At 38.0% G+C, this 22,059-nt stretch overlaps 1 protein-coding gene across 4 annotated transcripts in view; it reads left to right on the top strand.

Annotated features, from left to right (window-relative positions):
• The window catches only part of LOC143859052 (ubiquitin carboxyl-terminal hydrolase), a 34,623-nt gene extending 14,538 nt beyond the window's left edge, over positions 1–20,085 (top strand). For 3 of the 4 annotated variants that reach the window (XM_077369718.1, XM_077369720.1, XM_077369721.1), the window contains exons 3-4: positions 314–564; positions 19,595–20,085. In XM_077369718.1, coding sequence (XP_077225833.1) covers positions 314–564; positions 19,595–19,954 — 611 coding nt within the window. In that variant the 3' untranslated portion in view covers positions 19,955–20,085. The remainder of the gene's footprint in view (positions 1–313; positions 565–19,594) is intronic. The other variant, XM_077369719.1, reaches the window with a different exon arrangement.
• Positions 20,086–22,059: the final 1,974 nt, after the last annotated feature.

Here is a 22,059-nt window from a genome sequence, read left to right as displayed (position 1 = left end):
ATTTACTGATTTACATGTTTTGAATGATACAAATATAGATTTGCACCAAACAATATAATAGTTTTTAAATAACGCCAGAACAGTCAAAATAATAAGTTGAGGTACTTCTCATATACCTGTGCGATGTGTGATACGAATTTTTTTAAAGATATGGATTGTTCTTGTTAAGTAGTCCTTAAAAGTTTATTTCAAGATATCAATGATCTAGATATGTGATAACCCTTCATCTTTTATCTAAATTTGCAATTATATTGGTAAATTTAGCCACTTGGAATCTTTGTAATTAAAAGGAGTGAATCTGCTTGTGATGTAGGCCAAGGAAGTGATTCTCCTCGATCTTTATTCCCAGGTCAGAAAGTGGACTCAAGGTCTGGTTTAGAGAAGAAACAAGCCAAGGAAGACCCAAGAGCCCAATCCCAAGAGCAAGATATGGAAATTGGGTACGAAGAAAATCCTATGGCACAAACATTTGAAGGTCTTGAGAAGAAGTTCCTTGATGAAATCATGAAGTTAACCAAGGAGCAACAAGAAGCTGAGGATGCAGAAGTTTCAAGGCATAGGGAGGTAAGTGCATTCAATCAAGCTTCTGAAATGTGTAGCATTTCCTATGTGGCATAGACATTTTTGGTATGTTGCATTTGATTGGAAAATCCTTGTTGTTGTGATCTTAGTAACATTCAAGGTTTTAAATCTCGGTTTCGGTTTCGGTTTCGGTACGAAATTTCGGACGAAATCTTGTAAAAATTTCACCGAAATTTCGGAAATTTCCGAAACGTTTCACCGAAATTTCACCGAAATTTTGTACTTCACCGAAACGTTTCACCGAAATTTCCGAAATTTCACCGAAATTTTACCGAAACGAAACGTTTCGGCCGAAATTTCCGAAACGTTTCGGCGAAATTTGGTACTTTTCCGACTCACAGTGAATTTCGTTTTGGTTTCCACCGAAACCGAAATATTTCGGCCGAAACGAAACGTTTCGGCCGAAATTTAAAACCATGGTAACATTAGGGATGTACATACAAGATTTAAACGAACATCAGAATGACTTTATTTTCTTACTCAAAAAATGAATAATTATCTTGAATCTTTATTTTTGAAAGTTGGAGCTCTATACTGTCAGAATGGTAAACTGAAACCTCTCCAATTTACTTTGATTGATAATGCTCCATGTAGATGATTGTAAGTTTCTTAGTTCATTTGTTTTATCCTGCTATTATTTACAGACTTGAACTGGAACTTGGCATGCTTCCTCTTTGCAAAAACTATTTGTGTATTTTTTTGAAAGATAATTTAGAACAAGAAGAGAAGCGTATGATATATATATATATATATATATATATATATATATATATATATATATATATATATAGAGAGAGAGAGAGAGAGAGAGAGAGAGAGAGAGAGAGAGAGAGAGAGAACATTTCCTACACACTTGTGTAGGTAAGTTACCTACACACTACCTTAAAATACAGTGGGGGCCCACATTGTTTGGGTGATCCAAACAATTCATTTGAATGGTCCTCACATAGATAGGGTGTCCACAAAAAATCAAATCCATAGGATCATCCTAACCATTCAAACTATGGAGGCAAAAAATGGACTAATTTGTGAAGGTTTATACACGTCCATTTTACCTCCACAAATCGTAGGGTTGGGATGATCCTATGGATCTGATTTTTTGTGGACACCCTATCTATGTGAGGACCATTCAAATGAATTGTTTGGATCACCCAAACAATGTGGGCCCCCACTGTATTTTAAGGTAGTGTGTAGATAACTTACCTACACAAGTGTGTAGGAAATGTTCTCTCATATATATATATATATATATATATATATATATATATATATATATATATAGCAGAAGAGAAAATGGCGAATTTTTTGAATTTCTTCCTAAATTCTATGAATTTAACACGTCAGAGCCATTCCCCTCCATCCATCTATTACAATTCTACCCCTCAAAAAATTTCTACTTCCTTATTTACCCCTATGCTGCTATATCCATCTATGCATATATGGAAGGGCAAAATAGGGCCTCCCTGTTTAGTTATCTCCGAGTCTCTCTCTCGTCAGAGATATTTTCTCCTCTCTCAGCAACTACTCTGCTTAACCAAACACGTATCCTTCTCTCTCTTCCGTCTGTACCCACCATGTCCTTCCTTTCAGTTAGGAGCTGTAACGACCCGATTTCCATGACCGGATCGCTACAAGCAAAACCTGCCAAAATACCCATAATTTTTTTTTAAACCCATATATGAAAATTAAATAGCCATCGGTCTTATTCCATTTCCAAAATGTCTCCTTACAATAACTTTAACTTAAAACCTATTTACTCAATTAAGTAAAGTCTTGAACTAGCCAATTTAAAATAAATTCAAAGGGGTTGACGAAGGGTATCGTCTTCCTTAATTATTTGCTCCCATCATCCTACGCTTCGAGACTTCCTCGTGCGCAAACGCACCCTCATTAGAATTCTCTAATCCTGGGGAGAAAAATAAGGTCAGCAGGATGATAGAAACTGAACCAGTATAAGAATTCAATTTAAAACAACACATCAAGATCCATATTATAGATAAGACAATTGAAATTTTTCAAAATAATGGTTTACCAAAATCTTCTGCAACTGAATAGAAAAATCATTTAAGGTGATCAAATGTACTAATATCTGAAAGAGAATAGTTCGATAATCATTAGGAACAATTATAAATCTACCACATTCTTATCGTAACAATTTCATTTAAACCCAGGGCACTCCAGCTCCCACTAGCTTGTTGCCCTTGCCGACACGGTCGACTCCGCGTGGACTTATTACGGTTGATCATACCGTCTAGGGACTCTTGGTCTCTGTAGGATTCCGACATCAACTAGGAGGTGCGCGGTTCCCCCAAGTTGTATACCTTTGTTTACGGGGATAACTCAATGGTTTCCCATCACCCTTTCCCATTTCCTCTTCGGATATTTCTTATGTTTCCATACGACTTCCAAGTTATTTCATGTGATAAAAACAATTAAACTGATAATTCCTTATTAGAAATCAGATTCATTTCCAACATGTAATACAAGAGACAAAATTTCATTCCTCATAGAATAGTTTAGAAAACATAAAGATTTAGATACTTCACCATTCTTGTTGTATAAATTGAAAGCCATACGAGCAAAGTTTAGCTATCACCTGCCTTAATCTTACAAACGCAGTAGGATGAGATGGCTCCTGTTAGAGAGTAGAGTGCAACGATCCTGAAGTCACATAGTTGAGTGTAGAGAATGGCAGTTTAGACTAGGTTCAAGTTGCTAAATCTTATAACTACTAGATCTTTTCCATAAAGTAATTTGCTACTAATTAGGGGATTTGAATTAAGTGAATCAATCTATCCCACCAAAAGAGTTTAGCAATAAAGGTAAGTTGCCAAATCTTATAACTACAAGATCTTTTCCATAAAGTAATTTGCTACCAATTAGGGGATTTGAATTAAGTGAATCAATCTATCCCACCAAAAGAGTTTAGCAATAAAGGTAAGTTGCCAAATCTTATAACTACAAGATCTTTTCCATAAAGTAATTTGCTACTAATTAGGGAATTTAAATTTTAAGTGAATCAATCTATCCCACCAAAAGAGGTGTGCAAGATCTCCCTCAAAAGTGGAGATCAAATCTCCAACCTATCTTATTTATCTCCTCCTTTCTTTATATTTTACTGGATTTTCATTTAATGAAGGTACGTTTCCCCTAATATGACGTACTTTCTTATTTAATATGTTTCAAATGATTTCTTATTCCGCGGAAAACTTAATCCCCAAGCTACCGAAACAAATATAGAATAGATTAACAAGAGCCATTGATCTCTAGACCGATTGATCCAAGTAGATCAAGGATAAATAAGAGATCCTATTTCGGGATCAAGGGTTGGTCTAAAGTGGATCGAAGATCTCGATCCTCGATATACGATCTAACGGTCTAAAATTCAAAATTTAAGGAATTGAAAGTGTCAAAAAGTGGTCTTTACATTCTACCCCCTTAATTGAATTTCGTCCTCGAAATTCCGCTCTTTCTCATCCCAAGTAACGCAGTGAACTATCAGTTAAGATGGAATTAAAATTAACTACCTACCTTTCAGTTACTGCCACTGTCGTAATCGTCATCCTCTTATACGTCCAGTACATTACCGAAGACTGACAATCTGCGACGTTTGCTGGTAACCTCATCTTCTGAATATGGGGGCGTCTGATCGCCGATTGAGTAAGATGATAAGTTGATGATTTCTTGTTCGATAGGAACAGGTTCCTCCTCAGGATCTTCTTCTGGATCCTCCTCTTCAGGTTCTTGTTCTTCTGGTATTCTTCCTCGGAGTCAGAGGAAATTTCAATCGGTTCCATTTCATTAGCTGCAATCATTTCTCTCCTATCTTGTTCGAATTCTCGGTTGACCTTAAAGGTGTGACATATCATATGTCACCTATTAGCTATCTAACCCAAATTAACGACTCAACCCACAAGCACCAAGCTCTCCGTGAACCCGGGCTTTGATACCACAACTGTAACGACCCGATTTCCATGATCGGATCGCTACAAGCAAAACCTGCCAAAATACCCATAAATTTTTTTTTAAACCATATATGAAAATTAAATAGCCATCGCTCTTATTCCATTTCCAAAATGTCTCCTTACAATAACTTTAACTTAAAACCAATTTACTCAATTAAGTAAAGTCTTGAACTAGCCAATTTAAAATAAATTCAAAGGGGTTGACGAAGGGTATCGTCTTCCTTAATTATTTGCTCCCATCATCCTACGCTCCTAGACGTCCTCGTGCGCAAACGCACCCTCATTAGAATTCTCTAATCCTGGGGAGAAAAATAAGGTCAGCAGGATGATAGAAACTGAACCAGTATAAGAATTCAATTTAAAACAACACATCAAGATCCATATTATAGATAAGACAATTGAAATTTTTCAAAATAATGGTTTACTAAAATCTTCTGCAACTGAATAGAAAAATCATTTAAGGTGATCAAATGTACTAATAACTGAAAGAGAATAGTTCGATAATCGTTAGGAACAATTATAAATCTACCACATTCTTATCGTAACAATTTCATTTAAACCCAGGGCACTCCAGCTCCCACTAGCTTGTTGCCCTTGCCGACACGGTCGACTCCGCGTGGACTTATTACGGTTGATCATACCGTCTAGGGACTCTTGGTCTCTGTAGGATTCCGACATCAACTAGGAGGTGCGCGGTTCCCCCAAGTTGTATACCTTTGTTTACGGGGATAACTCAATGGTTTCCCATCACCCTTTCCCATTTCCTCTACGGATATTTCTTATGTTTCCATACGACTTCCAAGTTATTTCATGTGATAAAAACAATTAAACTGATAATTCCTTATTAGAAATCAAATTCATTTCCAACATGTAATACAAGAGACAAAATTTCATTCCTCATAGAATAGTTTAGAAAACATAAAGATTTAGATACTTCACCATTCTTGTTGTATAAATTGAAAGCCATACGAGCAAAGTTTAGCTATCACCTGCCTTAATCTTACAAACGCAGTAGGATGAGATGGCTCCTGTTAGAGAGTAGAGTGCAACGATCCTGAAGTCACATAGTTGAGTGTAGAGAATGGCAGTTTAGACTAGGTTCAAGTTGCTAAATCTTATAACTGCAAGATCTTTTCCATAAAGTAATTTGCTACTAATTAGGGGATTTGAATTAAGTGAATCAATCTATCCCACCAAAAGAGTTTAGCAATAAAGGTAAGTTGCCAAATCTTGTAACTACAAGATCTTTTCCATAAAGTAATTTGCTACCAATTAGGGGATTTGAATTAAGTGAATCAATCTATCCCACCAAAAGAGTTTAGCAATAAAGGTAAGTTGCCAAATCTTATAACTACAAGATCTTTTCCATAAAGTAATTTGCTACTAATTAGGGAATTTAAATTTTAAGTGAATCAATCTATCCCACCAAAAGAGGTGTGCAAGATCTCCCTCAAAAGTGGAGATCAAATCTCCAACCTATCTTATTTATCTCCTCGTTTCTTTATATTTTACTGGATTTTCATTTAATGAAGGTAGGTTTCCCCTAATATGACGTACTTTCTTATTTAATATGTTTCAAATGATTTCTTATTCCGTGGAAAACTTAATCCCCAAGCTACCGAAACAAATATAGAATAGATTAACGAGAGCCATTGATCTCTAGACCGATTGATCTAAGTAGATCAAGGATAAATAAGAGATCCTATTTCGGATCAAGGGTTGGTCTAAAGTGGATCGATGATCTCGATCCTCGATATACGATCTAATGGTCTAAAATTCAAAATTTAAGGAATTGAGAGAAAGTGTCAAAAAGTGGTCTTTACAGGAGCTTCTTCTGCAAACCCTAATACCCATTCTATTATCTTTTTTTTTTTTTTTGAAATGGACCCATTCTATTATCTTGCAGTCACACCCTAGAAACCTAGCAGCAGAAGTTCTCTCAAAGTGGTGAGTACCTCTATTGCTCTTCTTTTTCTTCGTCTTCTTCCGTGTTTTGCTTCACTCTCTCAGCCTTCCTTGGTAACCCTCTCATAATCTCTTTATGCTTCTAGGATTTTGATATAGGGTTTTCGTTTCTTTTATTTTTTTCCATTTTTTGTTACTATATGATCCATATTTTTTGCAAGGACTTGGCAGCGGGGACGAGGCCAATCTCTTCTCCTCCATTGTGATGAGCCATGGCGCAATAGAGGGTTTTTTTGGGTTCACTTTCTTCAGTTTGTTTAGTAGTTGCCTTCAGGCAAGCTTTGAATTGGGAATAGGGCAAAGTGGATAGCAACACTACCGATGGTTCTCAGGATAAAAGAGGTTCTTAGCAATAATCAAGATCAGGCTTATCTCTATTTATTTTCTTCCCATTTGCATTTGTGTTTATTTCTCTTCATTAGGGTTTGGGATTAGTTTTTTGTGCTGATTCTGTTTGTAGCTCTTTTCTGACCAGTGCGTTAGAAACATGCAATAGACTCTGGATTCTCTGATTTATTTGCTTGGTTATAGTAGATTAGATGTGAAGAAATTTACTCTAAAATCTACGAGTTGCTGGGTTATATTTTTATTGTAGCTCTTATGTTTTAGTTTCATAGGGTTTAATTTGCGATGCAACTTCTGTCGACAGTTGCCACCTGTTTGAAAAAATTGCCAACAGTAGAGTGTGAGAGCAAAGATCCATTACGCATGACTTTATAATAGAATTGTTTCTTTATCATTGTGTTTTATATCCTGTGCAATTTCTTTGTGCAATCTTTGGTTGGACATGGAATGTGATGTTTGCATGATGTTAGGTTCTCATTCAATGGCGATTTGTGTGAATTTTTTATCAATTACACGCTCTTTACCTGCTATGCCAATCTTAGAATCTCGGTGGTGTTCCATGATCTCTTTTTGATGTCTCCAAATAACAGGAATCATCCGGTGCTGATCTATTGCAAACGGGGAAAGGCATTGATCAACTTCTACAACTCCTATGAATTGAACTGCCATAACTTTTATATTCATTAAAGCCCTGTTTGTTTTGAATTTTGAGAACCGATTGCGAGTCCAAAGCTGATTTTTTGACTTCAAATATACGTTTAATTTTAAGTCATGTAATCAATTTTAGACCCGCAATTGGTTATGAAAATCCAAAACAGAGGCTATTTAGTTTACCGAATTAGTTGTGGTTTAATTTTCCTTTTTTCTTTTCGGCTTGATATAGTTGTCATTTAGTTATGGGAAATCATAGAATATGGGTATTTTGGTTATGTGAAAACCATATAGTTTGCATGTAGATATATTTAAAAATCCACGGCAGAAATTTATTTAAGCTTACCATTTCTTTTCATTCCTTCTCACTTGAGCTTTGATATCAGTAGGAAATATATTTTATATTTGATTATGGACTAATGCATCTGATTTAGATTAGAATTTCTGCTTTTCAATTGATTTTCAGTTTTTTTTTAATTTCTTTTCTTCTATTTGAAACCTTAAAATGCTTTCTTTTTGTAGAATACCATTTCTTTCCATTCATTTTCAGTTTTTTTATTTCTTTGTGTTTCGCTAAATTCTTTTTGCATTAGTTTCACCAATTCTTCTTTAGTGTTGAGATACACTACTTCAATATAGGTTATTCCAATGTAGTTTATGACCGATTAAATTAATCAAACTTATCATTTCATTTCTCTCTCTTGCCTTTTGAACCTCATATCCAATACTTTGAAACTAAGACTACACTTTACACATGAGTAATCAAATATATCAGCAATTTATGCTATAATTTTTAAATCATCTTAGGGCATCTTTTTATTATTCATTTAATTTTTCTTCGCCGCCCCGTGCATCGCACGGGTTTTTTTGCTAGTATATATATATATATATATATATATATATATATATATATATATATATATAGAGAGAGAGAGAGAGAGAGAGAGAGAGAGAGGAATAAGATTGTGCGGTTGACCGCACCTAAGCTTAGGTGCGGTCGAGGGCCCAAACACATGGGTCCCACATTTTTTGTGCTGATCAAAACAATTCATTTGCAAGGCCCCATCATAAATAGGGTGTGTACAAAAAATCAGGTCCATTGGATCATCCTAACCCCTCCAAAAGTCGAGGGCAAAAATGGGCAGATTTGTGGCAAACGGTGTCTATCCATTTTGACCTCCACAAATGGATGGGTTAGGATGATCCTATGGAACCGATTTTTTGTACATACCCCATCTATGTAAGGGCCTTTCAAATGAATGCTTTGGATCATCCTAACAAAGTGGGCCCACATGAGTTTGGGGCCCTCGACCGCACCTAAGCTTGGTGCGGTCGACCGCACAATCATTTTTCTCATATATATATATATATATATATATATATATATAGCAGAAGAGAAAAGGAGATAATTATTTGAATTTCTCCCAAAATTCTATGAGAATTACACATCATTTTTTTTGACTTTTTTTAACAAAGGCACCCATTCAACCCACATATTTTCAATCCTACCCCCTCCTTTATGCTTTTTAACAATGGCACCCATTAAAGCCACATAATTTCAATCCTACCCCCCTCCGTGATACTTTTTAAATTATGGAAACCTCTATAGATTGGAGGGCTAGGATCAGCCTATGGAAATGATTTTACGTGCACAACCTATTGATGTATTGTTCCATCACATGGACGGTTTGGATCAACCTATGATGTGGTCCGTACAGTTCTTTGTCGACCCGTGCATCGCACGGGTTTTTTTACTAGTGTGTGTGTGTGTGTGAAGAAGAGAGAGAGAGAGAGAGAGAGAGAGAGAGAGATTATATGAAGAAGGGCCGTATAAACACGTAAAGGTGGTAAGATAAGGTACCACCCTTGTGATTTGATCCAACAGAAGCTCCTCAAAAAGTGAGCTGCTGTTGGATCAAAATTTAAAACCTTGGTTCTTATGATCATAATTAGCGTGGATAATAGTTCTCTTTATGCATCCAATGCCATTTGCTTGGGGGGAGGGAGAGGGATTTCTACCCTTCAAGTTGCCGATACCCAGCCCTCCATTCTCCGTAGATCTATTGACATCCTCTGAATTAATCAAGTGTTTATGCTTCTTGATTTCTCCTTTCCATACCAAAGAAAATCCCACTAAAGCTTTGCAATCCTTTTGGCTATTGCTGTAGGGATTTTGAATGAGGACAATAAATATACTGGAAGGTTTGACAATTCTGATTTGATGCCCACCCCCCACAACACCACGCACTCACACACACACCCACACACATCAATAAGAAAAATTTCTTCCATGTAGCTAGCTTTGCTTATCCTTGTAGAAACAATGAAAATCCCATTCCCAATCAACCATGCCTTTGCACCACACGAACATTTCCGCAACTTTCCAATTCTTGTTTCTCCATAAACTATATAGAGTGGCTTACTGGTCGCAAAGAGATTTATCCCCCACCCTTCGATCTTCCTAGAAGTTAATCGTAGTTTTGTTTCCAATGGACAATCTAGTACCTTTTTAAGTCCTCCAATGGCTAGCAAATAGATCTTCAAGCATCCTATCCATTGCCTCTGGTCAATTTTTAGCAATCCACGAAGAGTACTATGGTTTCAAATTTCGGCTGAAACATTTCAATTTCGGTTGTTACCGAAACAAAATCCACTTGGATTAGGAAAAATACCAGATTTCGCCCCCAAAATTTCGTGATTTCATTAATATTTCGGTCAAAATATGCGAAACATGCAACTTTTCAGATAAAAAAGTGCAAATTTTTTGTCGAAGAACCCTGACAAAAATCAATTCCACTCGTGGAAAAGAGAAGAACAACATGATTTCTTTAAGACATTTCTAAAAAAACAACAAAAAATAAAAAGAAAAACGGTGAAGAATCTAACCTGGATTTCTGCCGTGATTTTGTACTGAAAAAATGTTTCCTTGATTTTACAAGATTTTGGCCGAAATTTTGTAGCGAAACTAAAATGTTTTTGTTTTGCTAATGACTGAAACACAATTGAAATTTAAAACCTTGGTTCTAATGATCGTAATTAGCGCGGATAATAGTTCTCTATATACCCTCCAATGCCATTTGCCGGGGGGGGGGGGGGGGGGGGGTGGATTTCTCCACTTCAAGTTGCCGATACCCAGCCCTCCATTCTCCTTAGATCTATTGACATCCTCCCTTAGTTTTAAATTTCGTTTCGGTACTCATTTCGTTTTGGTGAAATGAATGGAACTTTTCGGTCATTTAAGTCATTTTGTTCTTATTTCGGTATAAACTTGGGGACGAGAGAAATTATTTTTTAATACTTAAAAATCCAAAAAATTAGAAATTGTTAGAAAGATATTAGAAACAATTGAATAAACAAAATATGTAAAAGATCCAACATTTACTTAAAGAAAAATCACAATCAACTGAAATGCCTGTGTTGACCTGTGTGTTGACCCATGCATGACTAGTTGAAAAAATTTTAGAGACCAAATTATGAGATTTCTTTACCAGACTTCTGGGGTTTAGTAATGTTTGGACATGACAGAATTTATGAATTTTTAAAATTGGAAAAATACTGCATTGTTTAGAAGTTAAGATTTTGACCCAGCCTGATTTTTTTCGAATTTTGTACTAGAACCGGAAAGTTGAATTTTTGTCCTTTTATAATTGGGTACTAAAACTATTTTTAATGAATCTAAATTGGGGGGTATTCCCTTATTTACATGTAAATCTTAAGTAAATGGACATTAAAAATGATAAAGACATTTACTTACGGTATTTATTATATACCCATTTCGTTCCGGTTTTCATCCAGAACCGAAAAGTTTCACCCATTTCATGCGAAACAAAACGAAAATTAGAACAATGCATCCTCCTAATTAATCAAGTGTTTATGCTTCATGATTTCGTCTTTTCCATCCCAAAGAAAATCCTTCTAAAGCTTTAATACACTGGAAGGTTTGACAATTATGATTTGAAGAGTGTGATGCCTCGCCGCCCCCCCCCCCCCCCCCCCCCCTCCCCGCGCACACACACACACACCAACATCACCACTACCACCACCACCCCCCAAAAAAAAACCCACATGCGCACACATTGATAAGAAAATTTTCTTCCATGTAGATAGGTTTGCTTTCATTTTTTTTTTCTACCACCATTGCCCACAAAACTATGGGTGGTGCTCCAATGCCCAAAGGGAGACTGAGATAAGTAGTGGGGAGGGAGTCTACCTTGAAGCCGAAGTCAACGACCATCTCTGTAAAAGCTCCTTGATCAACACCTCTTTTGATAACTACTACCCCTTGTGTACGAAAAAACTACTACTCTGTAAATTTCCACTAATTTATTGCAACCCTCTTTCCATTAAATCTTTTGTAAATTACTCAACCTAACTCTCACCTTTTTAAAGGTGAAAGTTAGCATTTCCCTCACTAAGCCATCCTGTTGCATATTGTTTGTTTTTTGTCTAAGGACCTGCTGGGTTACTCCAGCTGATTATTAAAGATTTGGAAGTCCATATTATAGACAATCGGCAATTCCTCTTCCTCGCTCCTCCCTTTCCCTCCGTATTTTTTTGAAATGTTATTCATCATTCCACGCCTTTCATGGATACATTTATGCACCACTTACGGATTGCTGACTATGGTTTTAAATTTCCACCAACACGAACAGAAAACAATTGAAATGTTTATGTTTCCATTTCCTGTCAAATGCATACCGAAACTGAATTGCATACTGAAACCAAAATTGTAAGTGTATATTCCATTATTTCAGTTGAAACTTGGAAATATGTCGGGTTCAGTTGAAAATTTAAATTAAAATCATGTGAAATCACGAAAATATATTAGCATATGCAAATGATGGAAATTTAAGATGAAAGTTCAAGAAATGCTAGAAAAATCATTTATTTTATAATTTTATTCAAAAAAAGGAAAAAAATATTTTTTTGCATAAAAAATATTAAAAACCTACAAATAGAATAGACCAGGAAATTATATAAATACTATTGTAGTATTATATATATATATATATATATATATATATATATATATATATATATCACACACACACACACACGCACACTACATTTATAATATTATAACTATTTTTTATATCTTGCATAAAAAAAATAAAAAATCATTAATTTTTTTTATAAAAGCTAACAAAATCTAGGCATGTGCAGATTTATCCATGCCCTGTTATAAATAAAATTTATTTTCTATTCTCTTACATTTTCTATCATTGTTATAATTTTTTAGAATTTTAAAAAATAGTTTAAAGAAGAAAAATGTCTTTCTTTGCTATTTATTGATATGTGCTATATTATTGTTGTCTGTATTACATAAATATATTTATATGAATTGAATGTGAATGTGGTATACGTTTTATTCACAAAGATCTATATGAATTACATATGAAATGCAGCATGTACTGAATTATCATACATGCACGATAGTACATTTCAATAGGTGTTCAATGTTGTTAAACCATTATGAGTGGTTTCTTTGCTTATATGATGATTTTTGAATGTGCATTTGTGCTTATTCTAGCACTTTCTAAGATTTCATCTTAAAAGTCCATATGTTTCCATATGTTTTCGTGACTTTATAGAATTTTTGCTGAAATTTCCCTCCGAAACCGACATGTTTCCATTTTCCTCACGGCCGAAATGCATACCAGAGCCAAAAGCTAAAACCTTGTTATTGACTACCTTGTAAGGTGGTCTGTCACATGAGGTCAAGGGATTTAACTAAACTCTTTTGATTGTGAGAAGAGGGAAGCACCAAGAGTCATCACCTTATTGCCACCATCTTCTCCGGCAATGGTGGTGGCAACAAGATTCATTTGGCGACCCGATTTGACAATTTGGATGATGTCTACCTCTTTAATTCAATGAAAGAGGTTAGCGGCATGATGACAATCATGAGCAGTTACTTGACTTCTAGGAGAACCCGAGAAACCAGTAGCTGAGAGGATAGTGGAAATGACACCAGGAAGAGCAGCTGTGATTGTCTGCTGAATTAGCCTCTGAATTGCGTCTATGTTTGATCAATTCGTTGGTGGTGCTTCTTGATCAGAGTGCATTTCAGTTTGGACGTGGTAGGCTTGTTGGGTTCCACCTCTACCACTGCTATTAGTCCCATGAGAATTTCTTTGACTAGATTGCCTGCTACCCGATGAGCACCATGTCTGCAGAAACATTTAGAAATGATGTGTCCAGGGCAGCGATAGTAGGAACATGTATTTATTTTCTTACAGTTGGAGGCCAAATGTCCAAGCTCTTTGCATTCATAATATTGGTACCTTGCTCAAATTGCGTTGATGGTTTCGTCCCTTATCACCTTTGTTAGAAGATGTATATGGGCCTAAGGGCATATTGGTCATTTTATCCTCTTCTCTCTTATAATTACATTTGTGAGGGGGAGCTAGCCCCCAACTCACTCATTCTCTTCTCTTCTCTCTTAACATGGTATCAAAGTCCTAGGGACCACTATTGGAAGAAACCCCTCCTCTTCCTTCCTCCACGCCTCCACCCTATTCTCTTTTCTTCCTTTTTTTTCCTTCTTCTTCTCCTCCCACATGCCCAAAACCCTAACCCTAACTGTCTTGGCCTCATCCACCTCCCTCTGTTCTGCCTTCACTCCAAACCCCAAACCCGATCTCGCTGAGACCCAAAACCCAAAACCCCACTCTTGCCCGGCCCTAAAACCCAAAACCCAACCTCGCCACCCCTATACCAGTCCCCGTGCCACCTCGCCACCCCTCCCCACCTCCACCCGACACCTACCCTCGCCGTAACCCCTCCAATTCCACGCAAAACCCAAAACTTATCACTCCACGGGTCTCTGCTTGTATTTGTTTTGTTCACAACCTCACTCCTGGTCTAGATAAATTGGACCTCAGAGCGGAGCGATGTTTCTTTCTGGGCTACTCTCGTACCCAGAAAGGTTATCGATGTTCCAGTTCTTGGTTACGCAGGCTATTCATTTTCGCTGATGTCACATTCTTTGAGTCCGTCTCCTTCTTTACTACTCTCACTGAGAGTAGTAAAGTTGTGCCCGACTCGCAGGTCCTTCTTCTTCCTGTTCTTCTTGATCCTGTTGAGTCCACTTCCACACCATTGTAGGTGACGTCGGCCCCTCCTCCAGCTCCTACGTAGGTCGATCAACAACGTTTGAGGCCAGAGGTCTATCACGCTCTGCCTGTGGTATCGTCCTTCCAGCTGGAGATACCGACTCCTCCCTCTCAGGTATATATTCTTCCCTCTCCTGATGTTCTTGTAGATTCTCCTATTGCGTCACGTACTCGCTCACGTACCACTGCACATCTCATTTCCTCTGCTGTTTCTTATGATCAGCTCACCCTTCTGTTGGGTAGCTTTGTGTCTTCCTTGTCTTCTGTTTCTTTGCCGTAGTCTTTGCCTGAGGTCCTTGTTTATCCAAATTGGCAAGCTGCTATGGATCTTGAGATGGCCACTCTTCAGGCCCATCATACTTAGGATTTGGTCTCTCTACCTCATGGTGCTAGACCAGTGGGTTGTCGTTGGGTCTTTGCCATCAAATACTTGCCCGACGAGTCAGTTGAGCGCCTTACGATGCATTTGGTTGCCAAGGAATATACACAGACATTCGGGGTTGACTACACTGAGACATTCTCCCCGGTCTCCAAAATCCCCTCGGTCAGTGTTGATCTCCCTAGCCGTCAACCGAGGATGGCCCTTATATCACCTTGATGTCAATAATACCTTTCTGCATGGAAACCTAACTGAGGAGGTTTACATGGAGCACCCCCTGGGTATGTTGCTCAGGGAGAGATGTCCTCCTCAGTTTGCCGATTGAGGAAATCTCTTTATGGCTTAAAGCAATCTCCCAGAGCATGTTTGGGAAATTCAGTAATGCTGTTATGCGCTTTGGCATGAAGCAATGTGCGGTTGATCACTCCGTCTTTAGCCATCAGTCTGATGCCGGATATGTTCTTCTCATAGCTTATGTGGATAATATTATCATTACTGGTAGTGATTCAGTGGGCATACAGAAGTTGAAGATTTTTCTGTAGAAAGAGTTTTCCACCAAGGATCTGGGTCGCCTGAGATACTTTCTTGGGATTGAGGTAGCCTATTAGATGAGGCAAGTTCTCTTGGGGTGAAACTTGCTGCCGTGGTTATGGACCCGAATTCAAAACTGCTTCCAGATGAGGGTGATTTGTTAGATGACCCTGGCAGATATAGGCGGTTGGTTGGAAAGCTGATATACCTCACATTGACTCGCCCAGATATTTCATATGCTGGAGGGGTAGTTAGCCAGTACATGAGAACACCACATACCTCCCATTGGGCAACCATGATTCAGATTCTTCGCTACTTGAAAGGCGTTCCAGGGAAAGGCCTGTTGTTCAAGAGACATGGACATGAGAAGTTGGAAAGATTTTGTGATGCAGTATGGGCAAGGTCACCGGCAGATAGATAGGAGATCCACCACTGGATATTGTACCTTTGTTGGGGGTAACTTAGTGTTGTGGCGAAGTAAGAAGCAAGACATAGAATCCAAGTCAAGTGCAGAAGCAGAATATCGAGCCATATCATATACAAGTGGAGAGCTTATCTGGCTGCGCTCTCTCCTATCAGAGATTGGTTTATCTTCCTCATCCCCAGCTCAGTTATAGTGTGGCAATAAGGCGGCTATCGAAATTGCTACTAACCCTGTTTTTAATGATAGAACCAAACACATAGAGGTGGACTGCCATTTCATACGCCAGAGAATCTAAAAGGGTGAGATATGCACTATTTACACTCGATCAATGGATCTAGCTGATGTCTTTACGAAGTCATTGAGTAAAGCAAAGCTAAATGATATTTGTAACAAGCTGGGAATGTATGTTATATACATTCCAGCTTGAGAGGGAGTGTTAGAAGATGTATATGGGCCTAAGGGAATATTGGTCATTGTAACCTCTTCTCTCTGATAAATACATTTGTGAGGGCGTGCTAGCCTCCAACTCACTCATTCTCTTCTCTTCTCCTCTTTCTCTTAACAACCTTGTCTAAGAGATATTTTATCTTGTGTGGATGGGGGTGTAGCATCAATGGTGGCCTAGGTATGCATCCGCATTTCCACCTCAAGAAGTTCTGATAGATCAGATTGTAAATCACGTAGTTGACTAGTTGGCCATGACTAATGATATTTGCACGGGCTGTCTCACATTCCAGTCAAGCATGGATGAGAAATTGCATGACTTAGGTCCTTGAACTTTCAAAAATTCTTTTTATGTGGTGGCAGAAATATTTTGGGAAGACAAATCGTTTATAATTGCATGAAATCGGAATTGTTGGATTGAATATCCCTAATGTCTTGGGTAAATTGAGATAAGTGGTGATTGGCTCGGAAGAGCCCGTGCTTGATTTGTCTGTTGGTAAATTTTTCTAAGATAAACCGACGTCTCTTGGTATGTCGGGTAAGGGCATAGATTTAATGTAATGGATGTCTCTATCGAATATCCAAATGGGACCAGGAGTGTTATTCATCCTGCACTGACTTAGCTCTTTGTATACTTGGCCATATTGCCACCAAGCATGCCCAATTGGCCTTTGCCTTCAACAAATATGCAAAAAGCCCATAAAAAAATAAACATAAAAATGCAAAAATGGAACTTCAAAAGTTAGTAGTTTGTTCCATCGAATTTCATGGAAATACTCTTCGATCTATCAACCATAACGAGTATTATATTATACACACACGCAAGCAAACACATACACAGGAAATCGAAATCCACTTTTTTCTCTTTATTTTGCATTAGGAAAGTGGCCCTTTACTCGTTATGTTTCTTAAACTTAAATGCTGTTACAATTCTTAAAACTCTATTAACAACCAATCATGAAAATATTTAGGAGTGCCATTACCAAGAGGATGGAGTGTTGTAAATCAATATCCACATTTCTTTCTTTGTTTTACATTATTCCTTTCTTTATTTTATATTAGGAAAGTGGCCCTTTGCTCTTTATTTTGCACTTGTCTAATTGTTTGTTAAACTTAAATGCTGTTACAATTCTCAAAACTCTGTTAACAACCAATCATGAAAATGTTTACCGAGTGAGGAGTGCCATTACAAAGAGGATGGAGTGCTAATATTATTTCCACCCCCAAAATTTAACATTTTAACATCTGCGCATTTAAGGGCCGGGCTGTTAAAAAGAAAAAAATGTGCTTGAAGTTGGTACTCTGTGTGTGTGTGTGTGTGTGTGTGTGTGTGTTAAGCTCTTTTTGTTTTCTTTATGTGAGGAGGCTCTGTTTTTTGTAAACTTGGTTCCATGCACGATTCTTCTGTATGTTGCTCGCCTTCATCTTCTCCTCTGCCACCCCTGCTTTCTCTTTTAGCCCCGCAAAGATATAGTACCTTGCCACCATTGCTTGGATCAGAAAGGCTTGATGGCTTGGCCTTTCATGCTCTCAACAACCTGTTTCATTGCTGTTATATCGTTCGAACAGCCTTTGATGTCTACCAAAAGCCTGTTTGTGAGGAGAGTTGGCTTGACATTTTCCTTCTCAACAGTCAATAGAACATCCACTATATACTATCTATTGGAACTCTCGTAGAGCAAAAGCAATTGGTTGCAAGAAAATGCTGACAGTGGGAAGCCCAGGTCCCTCATCTTTTTAATCATTTCTCCGCTTTCTTGACAGTCAACTGCGGTACAGTCAATGAAGAATGTCCCATATATTACTTCCCTTGGAAGGTTTTTAAAATTTTATCAATATACTTTTCATCTTTGCTGTTGCCATGAACTTTAGCAACACCACCTGACATGACCACCTTGTAAAATAACTTGTTTTGGAATGGTGTCGATTGGGGCTGTTTGATGGGTTAATCTTAATATTTCTTGTCTAAAATGGTTTTAAATGCTGGTCCAAAATTTTCTAAATGCTGGAGTTGCCGGTTAAGTTGCCTGAGCTCGAGCTCAGAAACCTTTTCCATATATATATATGGAAAACTGTTCGTGAGCTTGAGCTCATATAAGCTTATATGAGCTTGAGTGCCCAAACACATGGGTCCCACATTTTTTGTGGTGATCCAAACCATTCATTTGCGAGGCCCCATCATAGATAGGGTGTGTACCAAAAAGCAGGTCCATTGGATCATCCTAACCCCTCCAAAAGTGGAGGGCAAAAATGGGCAGATTTGTCGACAAACAGTGTCTGTCCATTTCCCCCTCCACTTTTGGATGGGTAAGAGTGATCCTATGGACCTGATTTTTGGTACACACAACCTATCTATGTAAAGTCCTTCCAAATGAGTGCTTTGGATCACCCAAAAAAATGTGGGGCCCATGTTTTTGTGGCACTCTAGCTCATATAAGCTATATGAGCTCAAGCTCACAAATAGTTTTCCCATATATATATATATATATATAGAAGAGAAAATGAGAGAATTATTTGAATTTCTCCCAAAATTCTATGAGAATTACACCACTTTTTTTAACAAAGGCACCCATTCAACCCACATATTTTCAATCCTACCCCCTCCTTTATGCTTTTTAACAAAGGCACCCATTAAAGCCACATAATTTCAATCCTACCCTCCTCCTTTATGTTTTTTTAATTATGGAAACCTCTATAGATTGGAGGGCGAGGATCAGCCTATGGACAGGATTTTACGGGCACAACCTATCGATGTTGTGTTCCATCACATGGACGGTTTGGATCAACCTCCGTACAGTTCTTTGTTAGCCCGTGCATCGCACGGGGTTTTTTACTAGTGTATATATATATATATATATGGAGAGAGAGAGAGAGAGAGAGAGAGAGAGAGAGAGATTAAATGTTTTGTTAATATTTATGTGTATGTACTCCTAGGTTTCCATTGAAGTCTCAGGCATACACACACGCATGAGAGTTAGTGTCACAGGCAATGGGTTTTGTTTATAATAGGGAGGTTTCTGCTTTTGGCTTTGTGGTAAAAAGCTACAGTAATGTTACCCACTCAAAAAGAAAAAAGAAAAGAAAGAAAAAGAGAAGCGAGATACAGAAATTAAATCAAATCTAGATCAACATTAAGAAACCAACCTTGCATTCTAACATCTCACATTATGAATTATTATGTTTGGTGTTTCAGAAGATAAGCGAGATCAATGGTCAATATCAGGAGAAGCTAATGTCTATTCGAGCTCGTCAAATCAGCCAGAGGGACGAGTTCCTTCGCAGGGAGTCACAGGTTAGGCAGCATCAGTACCAGCAAGCTGGATTGAGCCACTACCAGAATAGTACCGGCCCAAGTGATCCACATGGCTATGGTGTATCAGCTGTCTCTTCTGCTGGTGCACTCGAAGAAGCTCACCGAGCTTATGCTGCCAGTCAGTTTGACTCCTACAGAGAGCGGTCACAGTTTCTCGCACGTGGTCGGAATCATGGGCTTGAGTCGAGGGGTCCTTACCCTGGAGGCCGCGCTTATGAATCTGGGGCACGCTATTACTGAGAAAATCACGTTAAAAAAAAACTGTATGTCATCTTTTTTTCACTGCTCCTATTTGTGTAGTGTTTAGTTTTGAAACTATAGTGCTCCTCCATTTAGTGTTTATTCAGCATCCAAGTTTTCCTTGTTCCATTCATCAGTGATTCAGCATCTAAATTTGCTCTAAGTCTCTAATCAAATCTCCATATCTCCTCTATGACCTTAAAGTTATACCTCCATATCTGTAGCCAGAATTGTTTGCAGTATTTCATCTTTCTTAGTTTAGTTTGGTACAATTGGGACATCGACCAGAGGGTGTTTTTGCTCGGGCCGTCAACAGCACATGTGAGTGTCATTTGTTCAGTGATACAACGTGAATGAGCCATGCATAAAGAACTTCCCCTGCTGGACTGGTGCGCTTTTACCATTCAAATTTGGATTCTTTACTTCTAAATGCTCATTTGTAGGCCACTAGACATCCTCCAATGTGCTAGATCTTTTGTGCATGGCCTTTTGATGTAGACCTGGTCTTTTGATGAGGATGACGACCAGAGCATGAGAAGCAAAGAGGCAAAGAGAGGGCAGTACCTTGCTAATTCATTTTACTAGTGAAGGGCCGTGTGGAGCCATGTGTGGGGGTGGGGATGTAATTAGAGGATGAATAAGGGCTTAATTGGAAGGAGGCTGATCTGGCAAGAGGTGACCACAAGACAATTGGCCATGAGTTTTGGGGATGACATTTAGCATGGAGGGACCACAAGACAGCTGGCCACGACTCTTGGGGATGACATTTGGCATTAGGGGACGACACCGGAAGCCACCAAGGAGTGCGACATGGCCTTCCCAGCTAAGAAACCCAACTGGCCATGTACACTTGGCAACATTCTATAGGCTTAGATGCCTGCCCACCCTCCATAAATAGAGGTGATGGGTCTCAATTCAGATGCACCTTGGTGAGAAGAAAGTTTATTTTTTAAAGAGAGTTAGAACTCCTCTTGAGGTTGAGAGATTTTGTGAAAAAAGGCCTGGGGAAGAGATCGAATGAGGAGTTGGAGAAGACTTTGGTCATGTTAGTCTTGCTCCTCCCTGCCTTCTCAACTTGTAGTTCTTGTTTGCTTTCTCTTGTCCAGACAACATTGTTTTCTTGTTTTCATCTTTGTACAATTTCTTTTCCTTTGTACTTCTAGCATTAGATCTATGCAATTTCTTTTCTTTTCCTACCATCAGTTTTAAGCCTTGCGTTTGTAATCCACAAGCAAGTTTAACTCGGATCCAGTCTACATCAACTGGTATCAGAGCTCAGCTTGCAAAAGATATTGATCTTTTGCGGATCCTGATGCTAGAGTGCACTGGATCTATCTAGTTCTAGTAGGTCTATTCAAGTTTCGTGCAGTCTGCACCGTTACATTTAGTTCTGTCACCAATCTTTGATGGTTCACGATTCAAAAGTTCGTATTCCTGAATTCAAAAGTTTTCAGCTGAACTGTAACTAAGTAAGCTCGTTCCTATTCTTCTCTTGTCACTATCTTTCTCCATGTAAAATTTCTTCCAATCCTCTTTTTTTCCAACTCCATGCTACACTAATTGATGTTCCAAGCGTGCATCAGAGACATCCACTTGCACATATTTGTAGGAGTTTGCAGAGCATATTTGATAGGAAAAATTCGGGTTTAATATGGTATGAGTTCAGAAAAACGTGGTAAAATAATAGTCAAAGGAATGGAAACATGAAAAATGCATTAACGTTTAAAATTTTGTCTTTACAAAATATAGTTTTGGTAAATGGTTTCTGAGCTCAAGCTCAGATAGAATTTCTGAGGTAGAGTTTTTAAATATAGTTTTGGTCATTTACAAAATATAGTAGAGGTATAGTTAGAAAGTTGGCAAGAAAAGTGTGTTTAATACGTTTAAACTTATAGATGATTTCCTCAAAGAAATGGATTTTGCTAACTATGGGCAAGATGCACTATAGTCACGCCATGCGTCCTGATCATCACACATTGCGAGGTGACACATATTTTCATACTGGACATGTTCTCCTCCCTGGATAACAAGCTGGGGTTTATTTATCCTTCGATAGGTTTATTATCTTTCTCTATGACTCTGTTCACTTGTTGTCTCGAGAAAAG

The sequence above is a fragment of the Tasmannia lanceolata genome, unplaced genomic scaffold (assembly GCF_043159265.1).
Source record: "Tasmannia lanceolata isolate RefF3 unplaced genomic scaffold, GAP_Taslan_0.1 ptg000029l, whole genome shotgun sequence".
Classification (NCBI taxonomy): Eukaryota; Viridiplantae; Streptophyta; class Magnoliopsida; order Canellales; family Winteraceae; genus Tasmannia; species Tasmannia lanceolata.
The sequence above is the reverse complement of the archived record's forward strand: the minus strand, read 5'-3'. Positions and strand labels throughout refer to the sequence as shown.